General features: G+C 42.7%; 1 protein-coding gene across 1 annotated transcript in view; it reads right to left on the reverse strand.

The window, feature by feature from the left end:
• DMC1 (DNA meiotic recombinase 1) overlaps positions 1-12,177 on the reverse strand; it is a 1,170,937-nt gene that overhangs the window by 109,275 nt on the left and 1,049,485 nt on the right. The window contains exons 10-11 of the mRNA XM_086936467.1: positions 2,423-2,537; positions 2,107-2,167 (exon numbers count right to left, since the gene is read on the reverse strand). Coding sequence (XP_086792593.1) covers positions 2,107-2,167; positions 2,423-2,537 — 176 coding nt within the window. The remainder of the gene's footprint in view (positions 1-2,106; positions 2,168-2,422; positions 2,538-12,177) is intronic.

The raw sequence follows: 12,177 nt of genomic DNA on the forward strand, positions 1-12,177 counted from the left end.
CCTGAGATTCTGTCAGGTTGGGAAATGATAATTGCTCTCTTTCAGCTAACACTGGAGATTCATACTGTTGGCCCTAAGCTTTGTGGTTTAGCTACTAACAAAGCTGGTTCTTCACCAGAGGGTTTTCTTATTGGGGAGCCTTATGTAAATTAAGTAACTAGCGTTGTTAATAATTTCGCAACCCTTGATAAATGCCAATCAGCTAACCTTTTCACCAGGTCTGGCAGAGGCAACGGCTGCTACCCCAATCGCTTCAACTATCAAGAACCGTACAGTGGATTTCCACGCCAGCGCCCTGACGAATGTGTCTCAATCTGAGCCTTTTCTCACCGAAACATGTGTCTGCATATTTTCTTGACCTTGCTTTATGTCGGTCAGTAATTTCATGCTCATGAAGTCTATATATGTAAAGGATGTATATTGAATGATAATAATGTATATCACTCTGCAACACATACCAACAGACGAACAAGTGTATGTAATGTTAGTTTGGAGTCTGAATAATGTTTTTAATGTGTAGATTGGATGTTTCTTATGAATGATTGTGCATGAGTGGTTTTCTGCATGAGTCTGGTGTTTGATATGGATTTCGATGATAGGGAGCCCGAAATTCTATTATAAAAATAAATATGTATTTAAAAAAATATTTTTTTTTTCAAGAGGTCTATCTCATGAGTGGCTATTGTTTGAGTTATACCTTATATAATAATATGCGAAGGCTGCTTTTCGTGCTTGATATTGATACAACAACACTAAGTCATCTTAACTGCCTCACCTTCTTAGCTACTCCAACTTCCCGATATTCTAACTGCCCGACCTTGTTATTTCCCATCCCTTCTCCCTGCTACTCTGTGCGCTTTGTGGTCTTCTTCACTATTTGTTTGCGCTGGGCCACAGTCAGGGATACCATGCATGATGGTGTGCCTTCCTCTAGGGTAGCAAGCTACTGCGAAAGAGGCACAATGCCCCACCCCACATTCTTCGCTACCTGACCATGGCCTGGTGCAACTCCACGGGCCGGCCCAAGCTACAGGCCTAACACACTCATAATTCTCTTCTTACCTCTTCCCAGGGTCAGCAGGAGCACCCACACCAGGCTTTCCATCTCTTTATGCTAACGTGGTCTGTACCACGACTTCGCTGGAACTGATGCAGGTATTTGGGTATACAATTGATGCCGTATTGTGGAAGCGATTGCAGGAGCCCAACAGTAAAGGCAAACATCTTGATACTTGCAAATTCCACTCCAATGCTTTATTTATTATTGCTATAATTTGTTGTCAATGTTTGAGTTAGTGTACTATAAAGATTTAGAACTATTCCTAGGTCGAGTCTTTAACTTCTAAGTGCCTGGTTCACACAAGCAAAACACACTGGTTGAGCCTCTGACAAGTTTGAAGCAGTCTCAAACCGGACCCATTGCCATGATTTAGCTTGGCTTGTTCAGTGTCCATTTCCCCTTCTCTGCTGGTCCAAGGAAAATCTACTTGGGAGCGGGTGTGGAAAAAAACCTTTGATTTATGTCAAAAGGTGGGGCTGGCCAAATGTTAAAAATTGTGTGATAGCATGAGCATGTGCTCCTTCTCTGACAGCAGAAAAACATGTAATTACACCTTTGCTGCAGAACATTCTGTGAGCGTACAAGGTCAACTGCCATTAGAAAAGTTAAATACGAATTTCTATAAACACTTGCGATTCACAATAGTTTACAGCTTTATGAATCTTGGGGAATCATTTGATGGAAAAAACAGCACATTGTAAAACAAACAATCTCAGTTCACTGAAAGCACAGAAGCATTTACTGTTGTCCAACTACTTGTGATATGACTAAGAGCTCAGCTCCTGAGCTAGAAGACTGCAACTTCAAATGTATTGAGTAAGCTTCCAATGCATCCGGGAGAAACCCCTTTACTATACCACAGCCACCGCAAGTTCTAACTCCAAGCTGGTTGAGCTTGAACTGCACCACTGCCTGGATGGTGCCCCTACAACAGAGTGCGAGTTGCAGAGCCCTCTTTGGATGGACTGGCTTGTATTCTTTCTTTCAGTCCAAAGTCCCATAGGCAAAGTTTGTGGCTTGAAAAATAAGTTAATGAAGGTATTTACCTCATTGCTGCTCCTGGATCAGCCGTCATCTGGTTTGTCACAAACACAGCCACGTTGTACTCTACAAAATTAGGAAAGGTATGTTTTATTAGTTACAGTAAACATCCACTTGCTTGCAATTCTATAGTGCTTCTTTTTTTGGCATTTGTCAAACTTCAGCCCCCAAAATCGATCTCTCCATTCCTAACGGGGGACCAGCATCTTCTTCCATTGTTACCCTTAAGGTCAGAACACTGCAATAACCTCACCCGGCGCCCCTCCGCCCTTTCTTTGGGGTTTTAATGAGAGGAACTTCTACACTGTCCCCATCACCTGCCTTCAGAGATCTTCTGCAGGCGTGCCAACATCTGTGCTAGCTTCTGCTGTCTCTCAGCCAGTTCCCCACGGCCGCTGAAATCCACGCGGAAGAGGGCCATGATGGAATCAATTACCTGAAGCCAAAAATAGCCCCAAAGGGAAAGAGAGTCACAACTTAACGAAATGGAAACATCCCAATTTGACCACATTTACAGCTGTGACATTAAAGCATGCCTCTTATAAAAAAACATGGAAAGTAACTCACTACCAAAACACCAGTATTTTTTTCCAGCAGTCCTTCAGTTGTACATTGGGGCGGTGCCATCTGAAAATGTGATGGGAACAGCGCTGGTACTCTATCAGTTTAAGAGTGCTTAGAAGCTAGGCTCTGAAGTTTGATAGTGGGCCACCCCTCCGCTCCTGTCACAGCCTTCCCCCTTCAAATGTCTCGAGTAACCTCAGTTCCGTTTTTCTCTAACTGGAAGTGGGAGCTGTTTTATAGGCAGGATGGAATACAGGAGTACGTTGGAGGGCCATTTTACTGAAGGCTCCGTAGGAATAAGAATAGGAGTCACTCGATTTAGTAACATCTACTTATCCCGAAGGGCCATTCCCTTTGGAAATTACATTTATGAAGATTCCAGCTTCGAATTCGATAGGAAGAAGAAAAAAAACATTCTGATTCAATCATTTTGAAAATGTTTTTTTTTCAGCTGCAACTTGCATCAGGCCTTTCGCCAGAATCCCAATGATAGTGTTTGTAGAAAGAAAGAGGAGAAGCCCAGCTAACAGCTTTGCATATCACATCAACTGGAACTTGTCTAAAGAAGGAGGCAGCTGTTTTTATTGCGGGAATGTAAAGGCCTTTCGGTGGCTAAACCTAACAATCGAATAAGTAACATAGGTTTTTGTGGTCACTTTGTTGCAAAACTAAGCTCCAAAACAACTGATAGGGTTAAAATCTGAAAAACCTCGAACCTATCCTTTTGAAAAGGGAGAGCTCCTTGAAATCCATGATTTTGCAGAGGCTGCTCCTGAAGTAGGATTTGGGAAACAACAGAGAGGCAAACGTAACAATGTAAAATGTTACAAGGTAATACAAAACGGAAGGACAGGTCCTTGATTATGGTGTCTTTCATGAAAACAGTGAGGCTCCGTGGTTGACAGAGTCTGCAGTTCACAGATCATCTAGGCTCAGGTGATAGCAGATAAGACCCTGACTACGAGTTGGTCACTAGGGGGGGGAAAGCCGCGGGCCCAGATGGGGTCCCTGTGGACTTTTTTTAAATCCAATATCGATTTATGGGCGCCTGTTTTAACACGCTATTTCAACGCTGCTATTGAGGATGAACTACCTACCTCATGGGGTCAATCCATTCTGGTGCCACTTTTCAAAAAAGGTTCAAGGGCTGAAGCACGTAATTACCGCCCAATCTCCCTCCTGGACTCGTCACTAAAAATACTGAGTCGTGTGCTCCTGGGAAGATTAGAGTCCTGGGTTGATGACAATAATATCTTGTCACCAATCCAGTACGGGTTCCGTAGGGGCATAGGAACCATGGAGCAGTGTGTGAACCTTGAGCTTATCATCGGCAAGTACACAAGAGCAAAAGAAGGGCATTTGTTCATGTGTTTTGCCGATCTAAGCTCGGCGTTCGATCTAGTGGAACACACATTGCTCTGGCCAACATTACTGGCTATGGGCGCACCCCCCGAAATTATTCATTTGTTGGCCAGAATGTACAGCAACTTATCAAGTAAGGTTAGATTTGGACCAAATGGAGAGTGTACCCCCTTTTTTAAAATAGGTAGAGGGATTAGGCAAGGGTGCGTTCTCGCACCCTTGCTGTTCTCCCTTTTTATAAACCAGGTCGATCAGTTTTTACAAGAGTCTTTTGCTGATGCCCCCAGGATAAATGGTAAACAAATACCCGTCCTATTATACGCGGACGACGCGGTCCTGATTTCCAGGACCGCGAATGGGCTCCAAAAGCTAATCGACAAATTTAATGTTTTTATTAAAGGCAGAATGCTTAAAATTAATAAAGGCAAGACTATGACTATGACATGCGGGAAGAAATTAAAGAAAATTAAGTCATTCTTCCTTGACGGGGATAAACTTGAGTCTGTGCAACATTTTTGTTACTTAGGCATTACTTTCTCAGGGGATGGGAGATGGGCAAATGAGCAATCCTGTATAGGCATGAAGATGATTAGAAATACAAACTGCATCTTCAGATTCTCTTCCAAACTAGGGGGGCGTAGAATAAGGGAGATGATTTCTATTTATAATTCCAGGTGCATGTCCTCTGCCCTTTATGGTGCAGGGATATGGGGATATAATTCACAGATCGCCCTCTCCATTCAGCAGGAAGAAAACAAGTACCTTAAACGCTTACTATGTCTTCCTGCCTCAGCCTCCAACGAAATCATTCATAGGGAGCTGGGCATACACCATGCCACAGACCTGATTGCACTACGCCCCCTCTCCCTCTGGCGATCCATCTGGGCCAAAGATGAGACCAAGTTTACCCAGGAACTAATTTTGGACTGTATCAAACTGGATCAGCACTTAAAAATCCCCTGGCTAAAACACATTTTTCACTGGTATAATTCCCTTTTTGGTCAAGATATTTTTAAAGACACCCCAACAGAATCAGTTTTAACGAAGCGTGACCTTAAATCCACTTATATGGATCATGCAGAAGGGATTAGAATGCAGAGGTATGCTACACAAAGTACTTTTAAATTGTACCTGGAATATAACCTAAATACAGGATCCCCATTATACCTTAATTTCGTCAGTATTAATTCCCATCGTTTTGTTCTTGTACGCCTGAGGCTGGGCATAGTCCACCACTTGGTGGCCTTCCCCACTGTAAAAAAGCCGGGGTCTTGCCCGTGCCCATGCGATGGGAAATCGAAACAGAGTATCTGCCACTTTTTACTACTTTGCAACTTTTATACTGGTTTTAGAAAGTTTTATCTAAAGCAACTATTTTTAGAATACAGTACGTGTGATATAAGAGCTGCAATGCAACTGTTGTTTGACCTGTCGTCCCCTAATATATGTTACCGTGTAGCCACCTATGTCCTTAAATGTATTGGACACAGGAAATCAATTATTGTATGATCTCCGTTGGTAAAGATACCTATTGACCAACTGTGAGCTATCGCCAAACCTTTGCATTTCTCTTATACACGAACTTTGGCATTATTAAGTTTTTAGATTCCATATCGATTGTTCCCTTGGCTTTGTATCCCTCTGGACCTATACCTTTTAAAATTTTTGTATATAACTGTTGCCAAATACGTAAGAGATTCTATAGACATTGCACTTTAGTTATCCTTGCATATTTTTGCACATACTATCGCACTTTATGCCCAGTTCAGGCCTTTCGTTTGTCGCTGCTAAAATAAGTAAGAGACGTTATAGACATTGCACTTTAGTTATCCTTGCATATTTTGCACACACTATTGCACTTTATGCCCAGTCTAGGCCTCTCTCCGACTGATACTACCTCATTCGGCAAATTTTGCACTAGTCTTAAAAATTGCTGCTAATACAACGTTCTTTTTTTTGTATACTTTGCACATACTATGTCACTTTAGGCCTAGCATAGGTCTCATATTTTGTACCATCTATTTGTATGCTGTATCAAAAGCTAAAACGACTGCTATATATAAGTGATTATTTTTAACATGGTATGTCTCTGCATTAATTGCTAAATTGCTGCTAAATGCTATGTCCAATCTTTGCTTATTTTGCACACATTACCGCACTTTATGTCCTGTATAGGCTTCTTGTCTAGTACTGTCCCACTTGACATGCCCTGCACCAAATGTTTATATTGACGCTATACTTAGTGATTACTTTCTTTTTTAGGCTTTATCTTGATTGGCTGTACTAATGTATTAATGTAATTTGTTTTAGCATGTTTCATCATTCTTTAATCCTTTCAAAAGTGACTTCAATTGTATCTATGAATGTTGCTATATGGTTGTACCTGTACAAACCGAATAAAGCATTTTGAAACTGAAACTATTGCGGGAATGTAAAGGCCTTTCGGTGGCTAAACCTAACAATCGAATAAGTAACATAGGTTTTTGTGGTCACTTTGTTGCAAAACTAAGCTCCAAAACAACTGATAGGGTTAAAATCTGAAAAACCTCGAACCTATCCTTTTGAAAAGGGAGAGCTCCTTGAAATCCATGATTTTGCAGAGGCTGCTCCTGAAGTAGGATTTGGGAAACAACAGAGAGGCAAACGTAACAATGTAAAATGTTACAAGGTAATACAAAACGGAAGGACAGGTCCTTGATTATGGTGTCTTTCATGAAAACAGTGAGGCTCCGTGGTTGACAGAGTCTGCAGTTCACAGATCATCTAGGCTCAGGTGATAGCAGATAAGACCCTGACTACGAGTTGGTCACTATCACATGCGTTAATTATCAGGGGAGGGCGGAACTCGCAGAGTCTCACTCTGCGGAATTCCACCGAGTTGCCTAAAAGCTCCAGCAGAGTTTGGTACATCGCACCGATTTTTAGCGCAGGAAGCTTGTCCCACGTTGTAAAATCAGTGTGAACTGCACCACGCAGCGCTCCACAGGGTGCTGCTTCTTTCTGCCGCTTGAGTAGAAGTTCTACTCGAGTGGCAGCTTTCTCAACATGATCGATAGCAACCTGCTGTGATTGCCTGGAGGAGCCTGGTGCCCATTGTTCTTGCTTGCCAACTTAACTTTGGCGGGCTGTGTGGAAGAAAAAATTGTCATGTGACGGTTGGCGGAGTTTTTCCGAAACTCCTAGCTCCAAGCGGAGCTCAGAGTTGCCAAAACTCTGCGAACTCCACCGGAGAAGCAGAGTTTACGGCCCACCCCTAATAATTGTCACATCCAATAAAAACAGACACCTCGGTGTCTGGTATGTAACTTGTGTGATAATTATAGCCTATCATGGGTTTGTGGGGGAATAACCTGGATTTTGGTGCTTACTGCACCAACATCCGGAGGGTTCCTTAAATAATAGTAATTCCCCCCCTGATAAAAATAGGCAGGTTTGACCTGATGTAATTTATCGCTAAACTCATAATTCTGATATGTGCTGCTGTAACACAAGTTGTCATGTCCGCTTTATTTGACATGGCTGAACTACAATGAGGGTGGTCCCCTTTTGATATTCAAGATTTTAAGGAAGCTCTGGATTACCGTAGAGGAGTCCTGGGTGGAACCTTTGGATGGTTTTTAAATTGGAGGTCAGTGTATAAGCCTATAATATAAAATTGTGTATATGAGAATCACAGCGAGAGGAGTACTGTGAATGGGAGGCTCATGGAATGAGTGCTGGTGAATTCCATATAACCCCAAGGGGCCTTTCTTATGGAAACGAAATAAAAGAAACACAGAGAATGGAATAGCATGAATGGATGGAATGGATTGATGGAGTAGGAACTGGGGTGTTTCAACTACCTCTAAGTAGCCTAACATATGGAATGAAAGATGCAAGTGTGCTATAAATGTTGGAATTTGTACCACCACAACATGACTGGAAATTGCCACCTTTATTTGGTGGCACACAATGAAACATGTATAGTGAAACCTCATGGCTGGATACTTTAAAAAAAACATGATGTTAAAATAGAGATATTTGTATTTTTTACAGTGTTTCATGTAATACAAATGTAGGAGAATCATTTTGTCTGTCCTGATGAAGGTGGGGACCTATAAATCCAATCCACCGAAACGCATCAACATAACCTAGAATACTGAATCTGTGAGGACTAGGAACTCAGTATATGGTGATGTGGACACCACATGAAATATTTCACACCCCAGATTGAGGGGATCAGTTTTTGAAATTGAGACGATTGTGTCTGTTGTATTCCTCTCTCTGTGCTTTTATGTCATTGTTATGTTTTTTTATATACATTTCTTTATTCTTTTGAATTGTGTTACGCCGTATTGTGGAGATCTCACAAGAACTTTTAACCTTTGAGGAAATCTTTCTTCTTTGTATGTTAATTGTTGGTATGTTACATGTGATTTTTGCCCAATATTTGGGCATACATATATTGTAATGCATTTTTAAGAGAGGTAACATTAAATGTTATTGTATCTCTGCTATATTGTTGTGGTACTGGATTTGACTCCTGGGATGACTGAGGGGGTGACCGTGATTGAATTACTCTTATAGCGGAAACTACATTTCAGCGTATGTAACATGAGTTATTATATATATCAGAATTTATTGTCCCACTCGTATGCATGCATGGGGTATTTCTATAGCACAAACCTAGCCAAAAGGCATCAGAGCTCCTAATAGTCTAGGAAAGAAACCATGAGTGTTATTAGTCTGTTGTCATTTGATGTTGTAAACTTAAATAGTTCGTCAACCAGTTTTAGTTTTATGGCCATAACCCACATGAAATCTGGAAAGAGCAGGGCCCCCTGTAATTAGGATATCTTAGCCCTGACAGGGAATAAACAATAAGTTGTAAGGACATAACGGGGCACAGTGAAATACATATGGTTTGGGCAAAGAAACGCTAGAACTGAGACATTAAACCCTTGGCTGCTAGGCCTCCCCCCGTGCTAAGCCTTTTTTGGGCTATTTGGGGTAGTTCGTGCTTAGGCCCCTGTAACTTTTTGGACCACATAAGGTATCCACGCCAAATTTGCGTCCTTTTCTTCCAACATTATAGGGATTCTAAAGGTACCCAGGGTTTGTGGATTCCCCAAGAGGGGTCCCAGAAATGAGGCAAACTACAGCAAAATTTTGAGTTTTGGGGGAAAATGGGAAAAAATGCTGCAAATGAAAGCGTCTGGGTTTTTCCTGCAAATGGTATCAAAAAGGGGTTGTGGGGCGGAAATCACAATTTCCCCAGCTTTTAGAGAATAACAGATTTTTGTCAGAAAACCAAAATGTTTTACACAGTTTTGGCATTTTTCTGGGACATAGTCTATTTTTGCTATTTTTTGTGCTTTTAACCTCCTTCCAGCTTATGGTAGAATTGGGTATTAAAGCAATAATGCATCCTGGAAAGCTATACATTTTAGAAAAGTAAACAAAATGCTGAATTCCGCAAGGGGTCATTTGTGTAAATCCATCAAGGTTTCTTTATAGAAACTAACAGTTAAATATATGAAAAGTTTTAAATTAGTTGAAAAAAAACAGCCTTTTGTGTCAATGTTTTCACTTGTAACTTCTTCTAATTATAACAACTCTTTAAAAGCAATATACCATTACGTCCACTGGACCCTACTGGTTGTGGGGTTATATAGGACGTGTAGGTTCACCAAGAATCCGATGAACACAGAGCCAAAAACTGAGCAGCGTCTTGCAAGGGTTTTTTATTATGTCCCGGGTATATAGTAATTATTCTGGGAAAATGTATACATGGAAAATTCGGTATGACAGACTCCAATAGATTTCTTAACCCCTTCGATGCTGATGACGGAGCGGTTCCGTCATCAGCATCGGTTGGGCTGTGCTGATGACGGAACCGCTCCGTCATCAGTACAGCCCTCGGGGGAGCGCTGGCGCTCCCTCCCCCCTGGGGCACCGATCGTGGTGTTGGTAGTGGGGGTGGCAGCGGAAGACTTTGCGCTGCCCCCCGCACTTCCCGGTGACGTCAGCGCGCTGTTGTGCGCGCCGACGTCATCAGGAAGTGCTAGACGCGCTGGAAGCCATTTGCTTCCAGCGCGTCAAGCAGGTAGGTGTGTTTCCTGCTCTCCGGTGGGGCAGGGGGGCCGTTTCTCGGTGCCTTGAGGCATCAGGGGGGAGGAAACACTGTTTCCTCTCCCCTGATGTCCCAATGCAGGGCATTCCTGGTTCAGGATCGCGCACAGTGTTGCGATCCTGCACCAGGAATGCACCACTAGACACCAGGGATGTTTATTTTTGAAAAAGGAAGCGACCCCTTGGGCAAGGGTCGCTTCCAGGGGCACAATATTTACTTTTAGACTTTTCTGCGCCCCCTGGGGGCAAATCACTCGATTTCGCGAGCGATCTGGACCCAGGGGGGGCAGAAAAGCCCACTGGACACCAGGGATTATTTATTTTGATAAATGGAAGCGACCCCTTGGGTAAGGGTCGCTTCCTAGGGCATTTATTGTTTGTTTAGACTTTTCTGCACCCCTGGGGGCAGATCGACCTTTTTTTTGGAGAATCTGGACCCAGGGGGAGGGCAGGAAAGCCCACTAGACACCAGGGATTGTGTTTTTATTAGTAAAGGAAGCAACCCCTTGGGTAAGGGTCGCTTTCTGGGACATATTATTTTAGGTTAGACTTTTCTGCCTCCCCTGGGGGCAGATTGCCCGTTTTTTAGGGGAATCTGGACCCAGAGGGTGCAGAGAAGCCCACTAGACACCAGGGATTGTGTTTATATTAGCAAAGGAAGCGACCCCTTGCTCAAGAGTCACATCCAGGGGGCAATGTAAAAATTGTAGACTGTTTTTTTAACCGTTTCTGGACCCAGGGGGGGATAGAAAAGCCCACTAGACTCCAGGGATTGTTTTTTTTATAGGGATCGACCCCTTGCTTCCTTGGGCTCATTGTTTTCAAAAGTATGTTCTGCCGTGTCTTTATTTGGCCTCTCTGCCCTCTGTAGGGTTGCTTCCAGGGGGCCCTCGTTTATAATGTTTTATATTCTGCCCCCCATGGGGACAGACACCCCATTTGCAACATACCCTGTGACAAAGCCTGTTGTAATGTGTGTTGTTTTTGTTTATTCTAATGTGTATGTTTTATTTTCTCTTTAGATTGTTGCATTGTGCGGTTCCACTACTGGTGGTTCTATTGTTTCTGTAGTTGCATGTGTTGGGTAAGATACCTTTATTTGTTCCTTTGTAATGTAATTGTTTATTTTGCAAAGTGTGTAGTAATACGAGTATGTTTGTTTTCTGTTTTTTGTGACTGTAAAACATGTTTTGCATTTGTTTTTGATGTGTACTTCTGTAGATGTAAGTTGTTTTTTTTTCTTCTTTCTAGTGGGATATTGTTGCCTATTTGCTGTGTCTTTGCAGAGTAGGTGCTGGAGAGTGTAGTTGTGTCTTGTAAGTGAATTGTATATTTTTTCTAAATATAGATATTTGTGATAAAGGGTTCCATTTTTTAACTTACTTTGCACAGTGTTGGGGTTGTTGAGTTGTTTGTGCAGGCTCCTTTATTTGTAAGGATAATGGCTAGCCGCCGGATTACCGCTCAGCAAGTTGTTGGAATGCTTTTTGATTCTTTCTCTGACCATGGTGCTGAGAGTGACTCTGATTCTGAGGTAGAGATGGGAGGTGAAGATTCTGGTAGTGAGTTTTCTCTGCGCATGGCATCGTCTGATGATGAAGATACCCTGAGTGCTGATGAAGCTATTTTTGGAATGGATGAAGTGCCTGTGGTAGAGGAGGACATTGATGTGCCGATAGTGCGGCAAGAGGCATCTGAGGTGCAGCGTGGGCCTGCTAGACTTCACGTTGGTGTAGTGCGGCGAGAGGCAGCTGGGCGGCAGCCTGGGGCTCCTAGACTTCCAGTTGGTGTAGTGGGACAAGAGGCAGCTGGGTGGCAGCCTGGGGCTGGGAGACTTGTCGATGAAAGTTCTGACCTCTGGGTTGCCCCAGGCATGGTGCAGCCGGCATTGCCTGAATTTACTGGTGTTCCAGGGTGTAGGGTGAACACTGAAAACTTTTTGCCAATTGATTTTTTCAAGTTGTTTATGGATGATGTGTTTTTGGCAGAGATTGTAGAGCAGACTAATTTGTGTGCAGAACAGTTTTTGAGGGAGAACA

Source organism: Lissotriton vulgaris, chromosome 1_1, assembly GCF_964263255.1.
Source record: "Lissotriton vulgaris chromosome 1_1, aLisVul1.2, whole genome shotgun sequence".
Taxonomy (NCBI): domain Eukaryota; kingdom Metazoa; phylum Chordata; class Amphibia; order Caudata; family Salamandridae; genus Lissotriton; species Lissotriton vulgaris.